General features: G+C 39.9%; 1 protein-coding gene across 5 annotated transcripts in view; it reads right to left on the reverse strand.

Moving 5' to 3' along the window:
- JAKMIP1 (janus kinase and microtubule interacting protein 1) overlaps nt 1-18,654 on the reverse strand; it is a 253,174-nt gene that overhangs the window by 37,520 nt on the left and 197,000 nt on the right. For all 5 annotated transcript variants that reach the window (XM_052780512.1, XM_052780511.1, XM_052780508.1 and 2 more), the window contains 2 exons: nt 10,130-10,372; nt 8,599-9,009 (listed from right to left, as the gene is read on the reverse strand). In XM_052780512.1, the coding sequence (XP_052636472.1) occupies nt 8,620-9,009; nt 10,130-10,372 (633 nt within the window). In that variant the 3' untranslated portion in view covers nt 8,599-8,619. The remainder of the gene's footprint in view (nt 1-8,598; nt 9,010-10,129; nt 10,373-18,654) is intronic.

Below are 18,654 nucleotides of genomic sequence, written 5' to 3' on the forward strand. Positions count from 1 at the left end.
CTAATAATACTGCTAAGGCAATTGCCCTATTCATATCCCATTTGTCTATAAAAGGCTTAATTTACAATGTACCCCAGTACTGCAGAAGAAAGTAGGTTTATTTCAAAATAGAAAAGGAGTGTTTATTTTCATGATAGAGTTTAGAATTTTTACTTCAAGGACTATTATTAAACTGAGGCAGAGCCTTCTTCTGAAAATGCTTTATTAAACTGAAAGATGTGTCTTGACAATCACATTATTCTCTCCCCAGCATCCGGTTTGCCAGTGCAAAGGGCAGCGCTCATTCTTAGCAGACACATCATCTTCCAGAGACTTGCAGGAATTTGAGTGATTGCTCTTAATTGAGGAGCAGCAGAAACTACTTCCCATCTTTACAGTCTATAAAGCTCCCAAGGAAGCACACCAACAAGGATTTGTTTTAATATCACCTTACTTAGGACACAGAAATTAAGAAGAAGAACACAAAAGAGGTCAGAAGCCCTCTAAAGGAAACACATGTGCTTACGTGATTTCCTATGAGAATGGCAGCACTGCAGGTACTAATCCACTGAAGAAAACTCTCCACAGCTCAGGCTTAATCCATGTGTTTGAAAACACTATTTTATAAGTTGTTGCCCTCTTCTGTATTGTCCTATTTTACACTATTCAAAGGGAAGCAGGCACAACTAAAGAGGAGCGCACAGTTCACAGATAAAGAACAGTGAATCCAGCTTATTTTTATGCAAAAGCTCCAGAGTCTTAGGACTAGACCCAGCATATGCTCAATGCCTCATTTGATGAATGCTGTCTCTGATCTCCTAGGGCCTCAGGAGAATTTGTCAGGTCAACAAGGCTTCAGATCTACACACACATTTTAGTTCCTATTTAATGTATTTATAAACTGGTACCTAAACGTCTTACAGTGAATCCAACAGAGCTGGTGACTATAAATTAAGACAAAACTATATAGTTAAGGAAATGTCTTCAGGCAGAACTTTCAAGAAAGCGCTAGAACAACACAAAAGAGAGGTTCCCAAGTGTTAATGCCCGTTATCTCTTATGAGAAGGCTAGTCCAGTGTTCAGAGCAGTCATCTAGGACACAGGAGGAAGATTTCAAGTCTTTGTCCTGCTAGGCACTACCAGATCACCACAACCAGGTCCCATATGACCTTGGTCACATTTACTACTAAACTAATCTGGGTGAGAATCACCTTCTCTTTCTTCTGCAGTGTAGACTTGACATCTGAGGCAGTCCCCCTCCACTCATCTTTATAGTCAGTGAGTTGAAAAGGCACCTCTAGAGTGCAGATCATCTTGCCTATTTTAGACCTACATTACGATGAGATGAATCCTGTCCTCTAGATCAAGTGCTGATTTCTCTTCATGACTGTCAGGGACCCCAGGAGACTAACTCAGACTTATGCATGTTCCAAGGAATCTCACTCCCTAGAGCATGAATTAAGCTTAGTTCCTAAACACATGATAACAAATTCCCTGCCTGGGAGACAGACATCTGACAGTCACTGCTGTAAAGGTCTGCAGTGCTGGCTGAGCTGTAAGCAATAAAGAGCTTAATTCTGTAGCCTAGTAAAGATGTCATGTCACTCAAGAAGAGCCAGGAAATGTTGAGTCAATTGTTTGTCCACATGCAAAAGTCAGTGCAAATCCCAGTCTTACAGAGACATCTAAAAGGGGGACTACAGGAATGTGCTGTTCTTGGAAAGATGCAGATGTCAGATATAACAACCAGTGATTTTTTCTGGCTCTCCTAAGCATCATCACACAATGTACTTTCTGTTCTGAACCCAATTCAGACCACCTAACAAACTGGGATACTTGTCCACACCAGTTGCAACTTCGTTTCTTAGGTTTCAAATACCTAAAGAAGTTATTTGTCCCCAATACCCTCTCCAACACTGTCCTGGTTTCAGCTGGGATAGAGTTAATTTTCTTCCTAGTAGCTGGGATAGTGTCATGTTTTGGATTTAGTATGAGAATAATGTTGGTAACACACTGATGTTTTAATTGTTGCTAAGTAGTGCTTACATTAAGTCAAGGATTTTTCAGCTTCTCATGCCCAGCCAGCGAGAAGGCTGGAGGGGCACAAGAAGTTGGGAGGGGACACAGCCAGGACAGCTGACCCAAACTGGCCAAAGGGGTATTCCATACCATGTGATGTCATGCCCAGTACATAAACTGAGGGGGAGTTGGCTGGGGGCAGCGATCCCTGCTCGGGGATGGGCTGTGCATCAGTCAGCAGATGGTAAGCAATTGGGTTGTGCATCCCTTGTTTTGTATATTCTTTTATCATTATTATTATTATTTTCTCTTCCTTTGCTGTCCTATTAAACTGTCTTTATCTCAACCCACAAGTTTTCTCACTTTTACTCTCCCGATTGCCTCCTCCATCCCATTGCGGGAAGGGGAGTGAGCGAGTGGCTGTGTGATGCTTAGTTGCCAGCTGGGGTTAAACCACAACAAACACTCACTCAGGGCCATCCACCTGCCACACAACACCAGAACTTTTTGCAGAGCTCCTTCTGTGGTCATCTGCTCTTTAGCAGGTTCATTTTGACAGAAATGATTTCAGGGATTTATCACTTGAGCAGCCACACTGACAGGTTTGAGGAGACAGCAATTTCTATTTGTGGACAGGAGGCAATGGGGCCATGATGAGCTACGAGAGGTAAATTAGGGGATGAAAACCTCTGCAGCCATCATAAAAAAATACATGACCAAGACCTCTACCTTGCAGCTCAGACTTAGGAATTGTCCTCCATGAGACAATGTCTTAATATACTGTTGATAACGCTCAGTGTGCTCTTAATTAAAGCTCTTTAGTTGGACCTCGGCTTCTCTACACTTCTGCTCACCAGCTATAGGGTACACACAGTATACTTCTGCCTTGCAAAATGATGAGGTATCCAGATCATATAGGAGCCATATAAAGTAGATTTGTTATTTATTTCTGCCCGGCTCATGTACATCAGACAACCTGCCTGCTCATCCATAAACCGCCATTTGCAAAAGATCCATCATCCACAAAAGGTCTCTAATTAACTGTTCATTCAGAAGCCACATCATCTTGGTGATCATATCCAGCACAGAAAAGGCATGTAAAATTGTAAGGGTGGCAGAGATGAGCAGACCCCAGCCCCCCCACTATCCACGCAGCAGCTACATGATGGAGTGCAGTTTCCCCTACAAATCAGCCCCCCTGAGAGACAAGAACAGCCTTGTGCCCCCCAAGCAAAGCTCCCTGCACAAACAGGCACAAACCATCGGTACCCTCCGGCTAGGCAGCCTCACCCTTAGATTTTAAAGCCCATTCACCAGAAGGGACTGTCTGCAGCCAGCTGGAAACAAAGATGTGGCTGCTGAGAGACAGTCCCCCGCCCACAGATGGGAAAGCAGAGAGGCAGCACCCAGCAGATGGTGGGGGCAAGGGAAGGCAATAAGAGACGGCCATGTCCTCCTTTTCTAGCTGCGGCTTTCACTAAGGGTGAGAAAGAATCGCTCCTGACTTTTGGCCTCGGAGCCACGTTACAAAAATCGACAATGTGCTCCAGAAGCTTCCCACTTAAAGAAGGCTTTGCCAGACAGCCATATGCTGAGGCCATGGCACTGCAAAGCTTCTCACTCTTGTCCAAATACAATTAATACAAGTCCAACCCAAGCGAACTCAAGGAATCCTTTACCGAAATTCCCCTTTACTCTGCTTCCTGTTCTCACACTGTGACCAAAAATGCAGTGACTAGGCAGAACAGATAACATCTTAATTTCTGAGTAATTGTTCATTAAATGTTCCCAGTAACCCACCAAAAAAAGAACTCTCTCTCCACCCTTAGATATTTGACCTGATTCGCTAATGGCTTGAACATAAACACAGTTTCAGTGCCTGAGAAACCAGGCTTACAGCTGCTCGGGATCACCAGACTGAAACCGAGCTGCTCTGGCACCCTAATGAACCTGACCCATCATCTGTAATAAGATCCTCTAGCTCTTTTCTTCCTTTTTATTTTTTCTCTTCTTTTTAAGAGCTGCTTACTTCACAAGTCATAACTTTTTTTCTCAAGAACTTGCCACACTACATTGAGCTTTCCAAAGGCAGATATGTTATATTGCATCAAATATGACAGTGGCTACAGTTCAAGAGATATTTAACAAGGGTGCAAGTCAGTCTCGCTTCCACTGTGGGAGCTTGATATTTTTCCCAGTGGTGCCTAACTCCTACCCAGTAAAAGTTCAATAGTTTATGCATATAAAACCAAGACAAAAATGTACTGAGAATATGTTATACAACCACTGATCTTTTTTCTTCCCCTTTTTCAGCAGCAAAAGAGACAACGGGGAGCTAAACTGCTATAGGGCAAATGTCCGCCATTGGCTTGATCCCACTTACTAAGAAGATATTAGTGCTTTTGCAAATCAGAATTGCTACCCAAAAAATGTAATCAGGACTTATTAAGGACTACAGAAAATTTAATCATGGGCAACTTGGTTTTGTTCTGACTCATACAAATACTCAGTCCTGAGCATGGAACTGAGTTACCACGGGCTGAGCATCAGATCTGATCCCCAAATCTCCTACCCGCACAAAAGCTGTTCATAGCACAAGATAAGCAATAGATGGGGAGTGGCAGGCTTCCAAAGTAATCCCTCCGCATTTTCTACAAATGTTTAATCTCCAGGAGAACCTAGAGTGGAGATTGGCATCATTTACTTTAAAGACACTGAGTTTTGTCATCCATAGTTTCCAGTGCCTTCCAGGCCTTCTCCAACAGACCAGTTCTCAAAGAGGGACGCAGGCCATGTTCCTTCCACTGATTCTGTCTAAACTATATCTGGTTTAGACGTTCCTGAAATCTAACTGGCAGCTGACCTTATCTTTTAAACTGGCATAATGAATTATTTGTAGTTAAGTGAGACTGCATGCACAGGTAAGTGTAGACAAAATACAGCGCAACTTATTTTTTTTTAAATATTATGAATGCTATTTTCCTGAAAAATAAGAGGAATAGAAGGAGTAGTCTAATACAAGAACTGCATTGACTAAAGAGAACTTTCTTAAAATATGCATGATCTGTCATTGCAGGTGTTTTGTTTCTTTTCATCTGAACATAAAAACTGGCATTACATTTTATGTTTATGACCTCTCCTACCCGAGAAGAGCAAAACAGATAAAGCACCAGTGCAGGAGAATTATTAGTTTTCTTTGATTACATAAACCTGCTTGTTCAGTGTTGGAATAAAGTGATGGATTTTTTTTTTTTTCTTTTTTATTTACACCTGGCATAGAAGAATGGCTATCCCTTCCAGTGGTTTTTGATTTTCAGATTCCAATTTGTCCCCCAAAGGGGCTACAGTGCATTTGTAGCCTCAGGTACATCATAAGTTTCCTTTTTAAGTTTATCTTTCACATGGCCTTTAAAAAGCAGTATGCACCATTTCAGGTTCCTACTTCCATGTATTGCATTTATATTCTATTTCTAAGTAATACTTCTGTTAAAACTAGAGAGAAAAGAGATGACTGCTGCTAAAATGAGATATTTTGACTTTAGTACTGGGGAGTTTAAGTCTAGAAAAAAAAAAGAACTGGGCAAATATTACCTGAGTATGTTAGTAAACACCCATTTGATGTGAACTATTGATCCTAGCAAATAGTTTTCTGTCCTGTTTCAAACAAGGTATTTGTAAGTGGAAGAGTCTGAATGGGAAGCAGGCTCAGTGAGTGTCTGCTGGTAGGAAGCACATTGTTGTCCAGCTTCCCTCCCAGTTTCCTGATCATCCAGTCAAGTACAGACAACGCCATTTGACTCGGGAGGGTCCATGGATGACAAAAAGCAGATCACAGGTGATTCAACACAAGTCAACTGTTCAGATGTTTTCTGTAAGCACATTGCTACTGATCACCCTCAATTTCAAAAAATACCAAATCATTTACAGAATAAGGGGCAATATTAATTATTCTGAATGAGTCACTCAGCAAGATCAGACTCCCAAAGGACCTCAGCTTGGCAGGACACCAATATACAAACCATCTGGCCTGCCACTGTACATCTTGGAGCTGGTTTCTATAAATGACTGTGTTTAAGGAATTTGAAGGACCTTGTCTGATGGTGCAATGCATCATCTAATCTTTTTGTGCATCAATTAGTGCATAATTATTTGGCATAATCTGACTATCACTTCTCATTTGCCCATTCAGTAGTGGAAAAAAATGGAGTGGGACAGAGGTTCAAAAAAGAAAACCTTTAGCTGGCCCACCTTTTCTAAGGCTGTTGCACGCAACACTCCAAATGGATTGCTCTTAATTTGTTAGTATTCCTCTACTGTAGTGTCTAAAATCTTGCATTTTTACTTAAGAGAAATGAAAAGCAGCTGAAACAGCTGGCCAAATAATAACTGTGGTATCTGCACATATTTAAACAAGGCTTTGTAGTAGGAAGAATGGATGTCTTCTTCAAAAAATTAAAAACACAAGGGGCTACAGGATTTTAACTGAAATCTGTGACTTGTGAAGCAAAGGTACAAAGTGCCAGCACAGAATCCATTTGCCTGAAGAATTGCTTGAGTCCATTTTGCATTACAGTACTTCAGTGCAGGTACTATGCTTGCAAGTGTCTGCTCCCCCATCTACACCTGTGTGTGTCTGCAACCCTTGTTCAGAAAATTATTAATTCCAGCAGGAGGAAGAATGGGGCCAAATAACCTAATTAGCTTAAAATGAAGCCTGATAGTTTAAAATAAACCACACCGGTCTTTGATAGAAAGGGACTGGACTGAGAAAGGCTTAATTTCTTGGTAAGTTACTATGGTCCCAATCACAAAGTAGATAGATACACTAGGATAACAAAGACTTATTATTTTATTATCACAGGGTATTATTATTAATACCCTTATTATTAGCACACGTCATGCATTATGATCTGATCTCCAGCCTGAACTACCAGGCCCTGTATTTTACTGTCAGCAAGATAAAGCTCAAAAAAAGTTCTCACAAGTGCTAATTCTTAAAGCATAATTTTAGCAATATAAATGTTACCATGTTAAATATTTACATGTTGTTTTGCACGTCAAAATATCTTAACATTTGACAAGGCAGCTGGTGGCTGGATATCAGGTAGATCTGTCTTCAGAAGTGCTGGCCGGGCATTAGGAAGAAGAGAAAGACACATGAAAGCAGAAGCCCAGATTTTGGAACCTCATTGGTGTCTCCTCTGCTTAGACAGCGCTCCAAGACATCTCTTCCAGAGGCTATTTCCCTTGGCATCTGGTGTGTATTTTCTAAAGATATGTTGGACAAAGACCAATTCAGTTACTGCTGTAAGCAATTGCACTGCTGTCTTACTGAGCAAATCAAGATTTTTTTCCCACAATAAAGTGTGAGTGTGTGCATTAATATTTCTTCAAAACCAGTCATTTTGTTTCTGGCTGCTGAAAAGTAGCGTCAAACAAAGTAGTAACATACTGTGGACCAACTGGGGTAATCAGTGGAGGCAGAGGAAAAGCACAGGAACAGTGCCACGTATTACTGTGTGTTAAAAATGCCCTTCTTCTAATAAAAGTGATTACAAATAAAGATAGCTGGGAGATGTGAATAATGGAGGTTTTCCAAAAGTATTAACTCTGGTGGGATGCCCATACAAATCAGCGTTTTGGGGAATTCACAACCACGCTCAGTTAAACCGTCCAGAGTCAATCGGCATTAGTGCACACATGCACCTGCACAGACACACTTTTCCCTCCTCCCTCCCATAACCAGGATCCATCAATGGTTCCTGCAGCCCAGACCCCAACTATTTCTGAGCCAGACTACAAGGAAGCACTGTCACAGCTGTGCTAGCGCAGGTGGCCTGGCACCGCATCCACTTCTCCCTATTGTAGGTGTAGGGGTTTGGCAGCACAGGGTGACGTCTGAATCATCCATCCCTTGAATGCAGATCTTACTGTACTGATGATGCCCAAGTGGTCACCTAAGGAAAGTGGTCGGGAACATGTGGAGTAAAACTACTCAAATTAAGCTGCAATTTGTTACTTAAAAGTAACAGTTGAAGGAGGCTATTTTACAGATACTACCACCTGCAGGAATACATTGAGTATCCTGCTGTAGGTCAACTTATTAAAAAAAATGATAGAACTAAAAAAAAATAATCCCAGGACACTAAAGAAACACTAACAGCAAAAGTACCCCCAATTTCTGTAAAATGGGTTTCTAGGAAGTCCATGACACCACATTTACTTAAGTTCCAGAGGAAACAGTCATGTAAGGCAGACATTCTTTCAGAACTTGCCGCTGCACACTGAAGAAATGGGTTATACATAAAAGTGATTTAACAGATTGTTTCACAGTCTCAGTTAAAAGAAAAGCAAATCATAAACAAGTTGTGAAAAAAAATGGGGAGGCAGCCCGGCTACTGAAAAATCCATAGGTTTCAGTGACGTCAAATGTTCTAAGAAATTTTGATCATAAAAAGTATTACAGCTCTTTTTCATGTAAATTTTCCAGTCAACTCAAACTAGTTGCTAGGCCATGCTAACTAGTAAAATACCTTTGTTTTAAAAAATGATTAGTACTTTTGTAACAATGCGAAAATCACATTGCTCAGATGCTTTACCTTGTTTTATTTTTGCAGTTTTTATTCTTTCCCGTGCAGCTGATTTCTCCCCACAGGATTTCGACCTTTATTACTTGCTGACAACACGTCTGACAAATGGCTTTTTGCTGTGGTAGCTGAGGTTGAGCCATCTGTTTTTTCTCTAGAGAGCCATGCCTTATTCATAATGGCATTTTTCTGTTTCATTCCCTGGGGAATAGCACCTGCATGCTGATTTCCTATTTGACCCCAAAATACATCATCACATTTCGACAACCGATCCCTCCCCTTCGTGGCCCAGAAAGCACTACGCTCCGGAGGCACCACTGCATCCTTCATCTTTGACAGCAGAGGCCAAGGGGCTTCCTCGTGGATCTTCGGCAGGTTGCAGTCAGCCTTTGGATTTGAGTTGGAGGAGACAACTGAAGGTATCTGAGGAGGAAAGAAGAACAGAAAACATAACCTTGGATGTCCCAATGTGTGTCTGTGTTATACGGAAACAGGCCACTCTGTGTGTTGTGGCTGATTTCAGCTGTAGCTTCCCATATAATTGTACAGTAGGCCTGTGTCATGCTCTCATCGGGATTTAATTAAGGCTCATGTGATATATATATAAAAATAATCCCTGACTTTACGAAGACCAGGTCAATCAAAGAGCTACTTGCATTCTGCTTTTCATAATAATTTTCTTTTATGAAATATTTTCATTAATCTTTTTTATATGTGACTGTGATAGAGAAAATGACCGGGAAACCGCATTTGAACTGTCACATATATCCCCTGGACTAAATAACATGTTGTCAGAATTCTGAGTCACCATTTCATTGTATAATAAATTTCTTAACTAAAAGGAGATTTCAGTATCTTGCATGATTTTTTTCATCTATTAATGCCAAAAGCAGAAACTATGCTTTAATTTGTTTTATTACATTTATTTTAATCCAAGATTATAAAGGAAATTCAGTAGAGTAATATTTGTCACTACTTTAGCTAACTGGCTCCAGTAATTGCATACTTGAATTTTGTTTCCATACAATTATGGAGAGGTTACGTTGTCTCAGAGAGGGTGAAATCTCCTGCGTGTTTAGTTTAGCAGCAGACTGTCACAAATGCAATTGCAATTGATCAGCTCTGTTCTTAACAGGATTCCTGCAGTTAATGGAAATTACTATAAAGAGCTTCAGGGCACAGGAATAATTGGATCACAAAAAAAAAAAAAAAAAAGGAATTGGAGAAAAAAAAGGTAGGACAAGACCAACAAAACAACTTTTTTTTTTAAACATCCAACAATTTTCAAAGATGGTCTTACCAGAGAGTACACCATGATGAAAACAAAACCTTTAAATTATTTTTACAAGCCTCAAGCCATTCCTAAACAATTGGGAAGAAAATGCATAATGAAAAACATTAAGCATTTATTATCCTCAGCTTGTTTAAACTAACAATCAACTGTGCATCTCTGGAAACAATCATTCAAATATCTATGTGATCTATAAAATGACTGCCAAGAATAACAGATCACTAAACTAAAACCGAGAAAATTTTTACTGACCTGGCGATTTTTAAAATGGTTTTGTCTTAGTTCTCGATGCAAGGCTATGATCCTCTCCGGGCCTGTTAATTTTACAGGAGAACCAGCAAACGCATTTGGAGTGATGTGAGAACTGTGGATGCTATCCACCTTTTGCTGAGAGTTTGCAGGTATTGACTCAGTCATCCCATTCACTTTGACATATATCTCATGATCCTCTGGCTGTCCATTGGCCTGTGAAATATCTGTGGAAGAAGGCAGCATCTGCAAGAGAAAATACCATTTTAAGACATTCAAGCTAGATCAAGTTTTCCTATGCTGTTTATTTTGGATTAGTGGAAGTCACTTGGATGAATTCATTACGATAAATGTTCACAGAAATTAAATATAAATAAACTACATTCACCAAAATAAGAAAAAAGATAATATACCAGTTATTTTAAATGTGAAGTATTCCTGCATCTGGCTAAAAAAGAATCCTGTATTCATCAACTCTTTCCTGAAACAAAAAAAATCTCAAGCTTTAACTACAGCCAAAATTTGCATCTGGATATTAAGTATAAAAAGTAGAAAAAAAATACCATTTTTAAAAATTACCTATGTTAGGTCTCCTCTTGAAGAATCTCAAAATTTCCAACATGATTCTTTCACACACATATTCTCTCACTCCACACTACACAACAAATTCAGGTTTGTCTACCTATGAATGCTCAAGAAAGTTAAGCTGAATGGACTTCAAAAGTGTATTAGTTCAACTGCATGAACTCTTATGCAGACCCTCCTATTCTGAATCAAAATAATATTAATTCAGTTGATCTTATTTCACCTCCACATCAACTTGAACACCACAACAAACATTATCCTTCTTGAATACCTTCACTGAACTGAAGCCAAATTTAGAGAGAAACAGCAGTTGTTTAATTATGCACCTTTTCATAACAGTTGCAAGCAGGAAAAGATCTCCCTGAACATAAATGACTATCACAGAGCAGTAGCATTTTATCATCCAAATACAAATTTATTAAAGCTACGGGATCAATGTTACATTTTTTCTTGCAATTGCACAGAAAAACAAATTTAAGATTGTTAACGACAGTTTCAGCCTTTGGGTTTTTAAGAAGAGTTATTTATTTATTTCCAGAATTAATACATCTAATTACAAGTTATCACCTCATTGCCATTAGCCCTCTTGCAAAAGCTCCAGAAATGCAGATACTATAAATATGCGAGGTCAGGAATGGTTACTTAATATAAAACACATTTTACTTAAAATAATATATTGGGTTTGGTCTGTACATCTTTAAGGAGTGTTAGCTACATCACTTGTGTCCATTAAAAAAAACCCCAAAATCAAAGGACTCTGAAATGCCATAGTGGTGTAAGTTTGCTCTGGAGTGTCCCCCCAAAAAGATGAGCATTTATTGGCAAGCTCATGCATTAAAATATAATTCTATTATGGCATGAAGAAGAATATACGGTGTGTAAGCTGTTGCCATTGCCAAGAGAAGTTTCACTGTCTTGCAGGAGTGATCACTGTGGTGCTTTAGGAGAAACATGCTGCTTGCAAGCAGTTCAAGAGCAGCTCTGATGCCAGTGTTAAAGCACATGGGTATCAGTGGGGCTGTACTGTCCCATAGCTTTTGAAGTGACACTGAACCCCAGATGTTGATGTGTACAAGCTAGCCAGATATGAAAAAGCTCATTGCTGTCATCTTCTGTTTGCAAAGTGACCCTCAAAGCTCATGGGCTCCCTGAAGCATGTGTCTTATGATTCTTAAGTACACCAGCACACTGGTATTCCACTCGTAGGGCAGGAGGGTGGGCTGTGCCTGTCCATCTCTAGACCTGCTGTGCTGCAGGACAGACCCTTCCCCAGGATACACTGCATAAGAAAACATGAGTGGTAAACGCAAGCAATGAACCCTGCCTTTGATCCCATTTCACCTTCTGTTCTTGGCTCCCCACCATGAGAGGAGGGAGCCAATGCTGCCGAATTCTGGCCATTGGTCCCGTTATAGTGCCAAACACAAGCATGTTTGGCCAGCTGAGACACTCCCCAGGAGGAGCTACCACCTGGGTCATTTACTTTAGGCTGAACAACAGGCCAGGGAACAAGGCGGTGACATCCAGGAACTGAAGGACCAGTCATATTGACCAACTTTGGGCACATAATTTAGATTGCTGCTCTTCCCTAAAAGACTTACTTTCTCTACACTGATTACAGAGGGAGTCTGTGACACTATCTGGACACAGCATTTATTTAGGTAGGGCAGCATGAATACCCCATCATATCCTAGCATCACAGGCATAGATCAGTTGGAAAGTGAAAGCCATACATTTGGATGTTCCCCTATAAACACAGAAGCCAAAGGCAGCTTCAGAAGTCCTTGGTTTCTAACCAAGGTTATGAGTGCAGTATCTCTCCCCAGCACTCATAAAAAATGCTGGCTGGCTGAAAGCGATGGAGGGGTTACAAAGGGCAGCCCTGAAATGTTTTGAGGCATGAAGAGACTGGATCTAAAATGATTTGATGAGAGTTTCCTCACTACAGGAAGCACAGTTAGAGGCATCCCTGGTGATAGATGAGAGTCAGCAGGAGCAGAACAAGTTCTGGAGCGCAATGACCCATGCAAAGGCAAATCACTGTCACCCTCATAGGCAGGAGAGCTGGCTCATACCAGAAAAAACACAGCACCAAGTCAAAGCTTGGCACTGGCACATTTCATTTCTAGAAAAATAACCTCCTTGCAGGGTCCTTCCTTTCCTTCAACTGTTCAATGCACAAACTCTTTTGCCTCTTGGGATTACCAAATTCTGCTGCAGACAAAGTAGTGAAACTCATTAGAAAGGTGGGTTAAAGCAAACCCTGATGAGTGAAGCTGCTACTACACTGACAAAGTTTTCACCATATGGTCTGCGTTGTATTTGAAAGTTGGTACGATTCTCTCAAAAAGGCTCATCTTCAGTGTTTCATAAGACTCTGTGAAACACTAAAGATCATATTTTCTATAGCTCTATGGATGTATCTAAGCAAAAATTCTGCATTTTGTCTAAATGCCCAGACATTAAGTTTGTTCGGGTTTTTGTTGGTTTTTTTTACAATATTGATTCTGTTTTTCTTTGATAGTTTTTGCTTTCCTCTCAAGTTTCCACAAACTACTCCACCTAGGAAGAAATGAAAATACTGTGATATTCCACCAAACTTAAAAGAAGTGTAAACTTGCATAATGCCAGGTTCTAGAAAGGATTGACATTAAAAACAAAACCCATCACTTTCCCCTAACATTACAAAACTAAAAAGACAGTGGTGTCAGAGATAAGAATAAAATGTTTTAATTCATCTGGATATTTTTAATTGCACATTTTATCTTAATCTAAATTCTAACATATATCAGAAAATAAAGGAAGGTTAGTTTTAAAGCTTTTCTTTTTTTAATCATGGCTGTTACTTGCATTTTCTGTTCTAGACAAATGCACGCTGTTGCCCATGAATTAGAGCAAAAAACACCGCTAAAATGTCTGTGTTATGTACGCAGTCAGGAAACGGATCTAAATCTTTGTCAATCAAACCCAATTTTACTTTAAAATGACACTAACCTTGAGTATGTACCATCTCCTCAGCCATCACAAATTCTTGAGATACCTTCCACACAAACAGCTATTTACATAATTACTGAACAGCTTTATCAGTTATTTCACTGGAAAGGCCACGCTGCCCGTAACTATTTTTAATCTGTATTTTATACCCTTCAGTTGTGCTGGTTTTGGCTGGGATAGAGTTAATTTTCTTCCTAGTAGCTGGTACAGTGTTTTTTGGATTTAGTGTGAGAATAATGTTGATAACACGCTGAAGTTTCAATTGTTGCTAAGTAGTGCTTATCCTAAGTTAAGGATTTTTCAGTTTCCCATGCTCTGCCAGCAAGCAGGTGCACAAGAAGCTGGGAGGGAGCACGGCCAGGACAGCTGACCCGAACTAGCCAAAGGCGTATTCCATACCATAGAACGTCACGCTCAGTATATAAACTGGGGGGAAGCTGGCTGGGAGGGGCGGATTGCTGCTCAGGCATCGGTCAGCAGACAGTGAGCAACTGCATTGTGCATCACTTGTCTATTCTTGGATCTAATTTCTCTCTTTGTTATATTCCTTTTCATTGCAATTATTATTAATGTTATTATATTTTATTATTATTATTGCTATTATTATACTTTATTTTGTTTTAGTTATTAAACTGTTCTTATCTCAACTCATGACTTTTACTTTTTTTTTCTGATTTTCCTCCCTATCCCACTGGGAGGGGGGAGGAGGGAGTGAGCTTCTCCATGGTGCTTAGTTGCTGGCTGGGGTTTAACCATGACACAGTATTTTTATCAATCTTTCTGAAGGACAAAAATAACATATCTTTCAGCAATGGATTTTACCCTTCTTTAAAAAAATTACTAAATAAGAACCACCATCTCCTCTCTATCATCCCCTTGGAATTCCAATGATCCAAGTCACATTTTCTGTAATGTCAGAAAAAGAAGCTTCTTCCTGTAAAAAACTTTGTCTTGAAAGGTCCCTTGGTCTTGATCAGCATTGTCCCCAAAAGACCGAAAGCCCAAAGTTAAATTCGTTCTCCCCTCTGAGGGTGGGACTCATCTGACCGAAGCATATCTCCTCCTGGCCCCCTTCACAACCAATGAAATCCAACTTATATGATTCTTCCCACATTATCTAAAGCAGATATGTAAAATGGGCAGGATAGCTCATTGTAAGTACCTCTTTCTCTCTACTAAGTATGAAAAGAAATAGATAAACTACCATGAAATGTATCTCACCCTCAGTGTCGGAAAAGCTTCTGATCTCACCAGCCATGCACAAATCAATTTAAGGAGAGCATCAGAGAATGTTATTTCAGGCCTGTTTCCTTCAAATATGATTCACAGGAAAGCAGTAAGTGGTTTCTTGCAAAGAAATGAGTAGAAATAGAAAAAAAGAAAAAGCATTGTTCTACCAAAAAGTATCTCACATGAAATCCCCTGATACAAAGGAGGATTAAGCTACACTGTTCTGCACATTTATTCCCTATTCTGTAAAACAAATAATTCAGTACACTGGACACATTCTTTGCCTGGAGCTTTCCATCCATAAGGTTTAAGATGACTCCATGAAAAGCAATAAAAAGCACTACCATTTATCCCTATATTCCTTGCACAAATTCCCTCTCAGCCCTGAGAAATGAGGGCAAATAGCCACAATGGTTTCAGATCCACTATGGAAAGAATATATAAAATATATCATCAGGTCAAAGCCTTCCAGCGTGAGAGCAATTGAAGTGAATGAGTACAGCAGCATTATCCATTACAGCCATCAGTCATCTGGATAGAGGCTGTTGGCTCAGTCGTTTGAGGGAAAGAGTTGAACATACTCCTGTTTCTCCACGCACAACCCAAAAGAGAGAGAAAAGGCTCCAAAACACTGCACAGCGGCACTGGCTAGGATGAGCCTATGTGAAAGGCAAGCCAAGCTCACTTGCTCCTCTCTGTGGTTCTCTAACATATCAAAAGCAGCATGGACATAGCTTCATGTGCAAGCTAGTCAAACTGGGTAAAGCCTGTTTCTTAAACTGCAAGTAGACACCTAAATTCAGAAAAAAGTGGAGCCTCCTCTTTCACATTTCCTATTAGTTATCTGGAGCATTTTCTCTTGCTTCCCACTCTTACCCACCCAAGTAAAGTAGCTGTTGCAAAGCCCAGTCCCAGTCCTTTTTGTTAGCTGTTTAGTGAACATGAATGTCTAGCATCAGTTGATGAATGCTGTCCTGTGTCCTTTCCACTGGGAAAGGCAGAAAAACAATAACGGTTAATAAAGTCCATGAATTAATTCTACAACAGCAAGAAAAGGAGGATGAGGCCAAGGCCTTTCCAATTAAAAAACCCAACGTTTAAAAGAAGATGATTAAAATGGGACATGACAAAAGGCCAAAAATGGCCACATATTCTGCGTCTGACATAGGGCATGTGAATCCCAGCTATGGCACTGTGCCGAGTGCCCCATGCACCCACTGGAGGCAGCCCTTGTCCATGGGCTGTGTCCTCTTCAGACACATGCTTTTCATTTTCCAAACATAAAATGAGACAAGGGTTTAATTATTTCAGTTGCCCAAATTTATTATCGCTCCACTACAAGGGACTCCAATGGTTTCTCAGTTTAGGTCTTTTAAAAGGAAAATATATCACAAAGGCTTAGAAATTAACTTCTTTGTGCCTTCAAAAATTCCAAGTCCATATTAGACACTCTGTCATCCTTCTGGCTCCCCAAAACGCTATTCTTTTCAAAACTGAGAGGCAGTTTTTCTTCACTACCCTGCACACAATTTTTACTTTCACTCCAGTGACATAGGTGTTTTCTCTGGATGAAAAAGAATTTAAATAAACCCACTTCTGTGCAATTGTATATGTTTATTATGATAAAGTAAAGTAAAACTAAACTAAATTGCACTAAATTACTCAAACTAAATTACAAATAAAGAGCTTCGTGGTGTACAGTTTTATGGTGAGGAATTTACTTTCTTTTCTAAACATATTACTCCAGTGTATATCTGGCCTCAGTGAAAAGTACGCTGCTGGAACAAAATCATGATATACTACATGATTCAAGCAAATTTTATTTCTCACTCAAAAACATTTGAATGTAACACTGGGCTGTGAACATAATCAAGAATGACAAAACTTAAAATGCGTGCTGCTCTGCTAAACTGAACTGATTTGAAGTCTTGAGTTAGTGCAAATCAGCAAAATAAAGCCATTGGGACAACAGTGATTTATCATGTCTGAAAACAGAGTCTCGAATGCTGAAAGTGAAGTCTGAAGAGAAGCTCCAAAGATGATTGGTTTAGCATCACACTGTCTTCGTGATTTAGTATTTTAATTGGGAATAGCATTAGGAAGAACATACTTCTGGCAAACGGAAGGGAATGACCAACCATCCGTTGTGTCCTGAATAAGCAAAGAACTGAAGTTCACTTTTGTCTTTAAGCATGAGTAACTTGTTGATGCCTATAAGCCCTCCACTGAAGACAGAGCTTCCTAGCACACAGCTAGGGCAGATCTATCCAATCTACATATAATTCCATGTAGACATGACAAAAAAAGAGTTCTTAAAAGAATTTTAAAACATATTTTCTTTGGAGAACCAGACACAAAGTTTTTTCCTAAACTACAAAAGGCCAGGCATTGAACTGAATACAGAACCCCTTTTCCCTTCAAAGGGCTCTGGATCAGCCCTTCATGCATCACTGCAAACTTTCGGTTGAAATACATCTGTAAGCCAAAGCAGGCAGGTCTGCTGCCAATGTGTGATAGGCTTCCATTTCTCACTGGGTCCAGAAATGAATAAAGCCAATTGCCAATCTTTAATTTAAGAAGGAAAAAAAGAAAAAAAACCATCAATCCACCAGGTTTTCTCTAGAAGCGTTCAAATGTTAGGAATTATTTAGAAGCGAAAATCTAAAAGGAAGGAAAGGAATGAGCTTTCAAAGGAGTTTTATGTAAGTAAAAGCTGGGCATAGCCCTGGAATCTTAGATGTGAATTGCAGTGAGAATAAGAGTTGAAATGCAAAAAAAAGAATCCTCAAAGATGAAAAGTCAGTTCAGTTTAACATATGTCTACAGAATTCAGTACAAGATTTTTAAAACCAAAGGAATGTATCACATGAATATGAAACGGTCTCTCTTCTTTTTGATTGTAACCATTATTTATTAAATTAGGAGTAGTGACACATGGACATTTTCTCACTGAATTGTTTTCCATTGGAAAATTGATCCACAGAAACCTAAGTTTTTCACAGGAACATACAGATCAGGAAAGGTTTCCCCTGTTACACATGGAATTACTTATCACAGTACTTATCACAGACCAGAATGGTCCAAAGATCAGTGTCAAGGTGCCCACCAAGAGCCAGTCAATTCTCTGCATGATCAAAAAAACCAGGCTTGAATCCCAGTGTGCCTGAGCCTGAGACAGACCTCTGGCCACGACAGTGCTTGTTACTGTGGGAAGGGGTTTGTGCTCCACTTAGTATGAATAGCTAAATATCTATCGAAGCAGGGAATTGAATATGGGGCTCCTATGCTGCAAATGAACTCACTGGCCATTAGAATATAGTTTCAATCTAATTCTCTCCTGTTGGAGCTGCTAAATTTTGTGATAATTAGACATTCAGGAAGACAGTGTGAGCGTGCACAGTATTTTGGTATTTATTGTGTTGGGAAGCTTTACACTAATGCTCATTTATCACAACAATGTCTGAGCAAATGTCTGAAGGCAGTGAAGTATTACCTCCCTTCTGACAGATGAGTTACTAACTACTGTCACATAAAACATCCGTTCTCAGTGTGAGCTTGAGCGAGACAGTGGTGGACCCAGACTTGACATACTCAAAGGAGACATAGCCAGACATGGAATCCTGTCCTGTCCTGCAACCAGCAACCAATCTACCTTTTCCTTAACATGCAGTTAAATTACTTTTTGCCACAGAAACAAATATGGCTGAGTGACAGCTTGC

Source organism: Harpia harpyja, chromosome 2 (genome assembly GCF_026419915.1).
Source record: "Harpia harpyja isolate bHarHar1 chromosome 2, bHarHar1 primary haplotype, whole genome shotgun sequence".
Lineage (NCBI taxonomy): Eukaryota > Metazoa > Chordata > Aves > Accipitriformes > Accipitridae > Harpia > Harpia harpyja.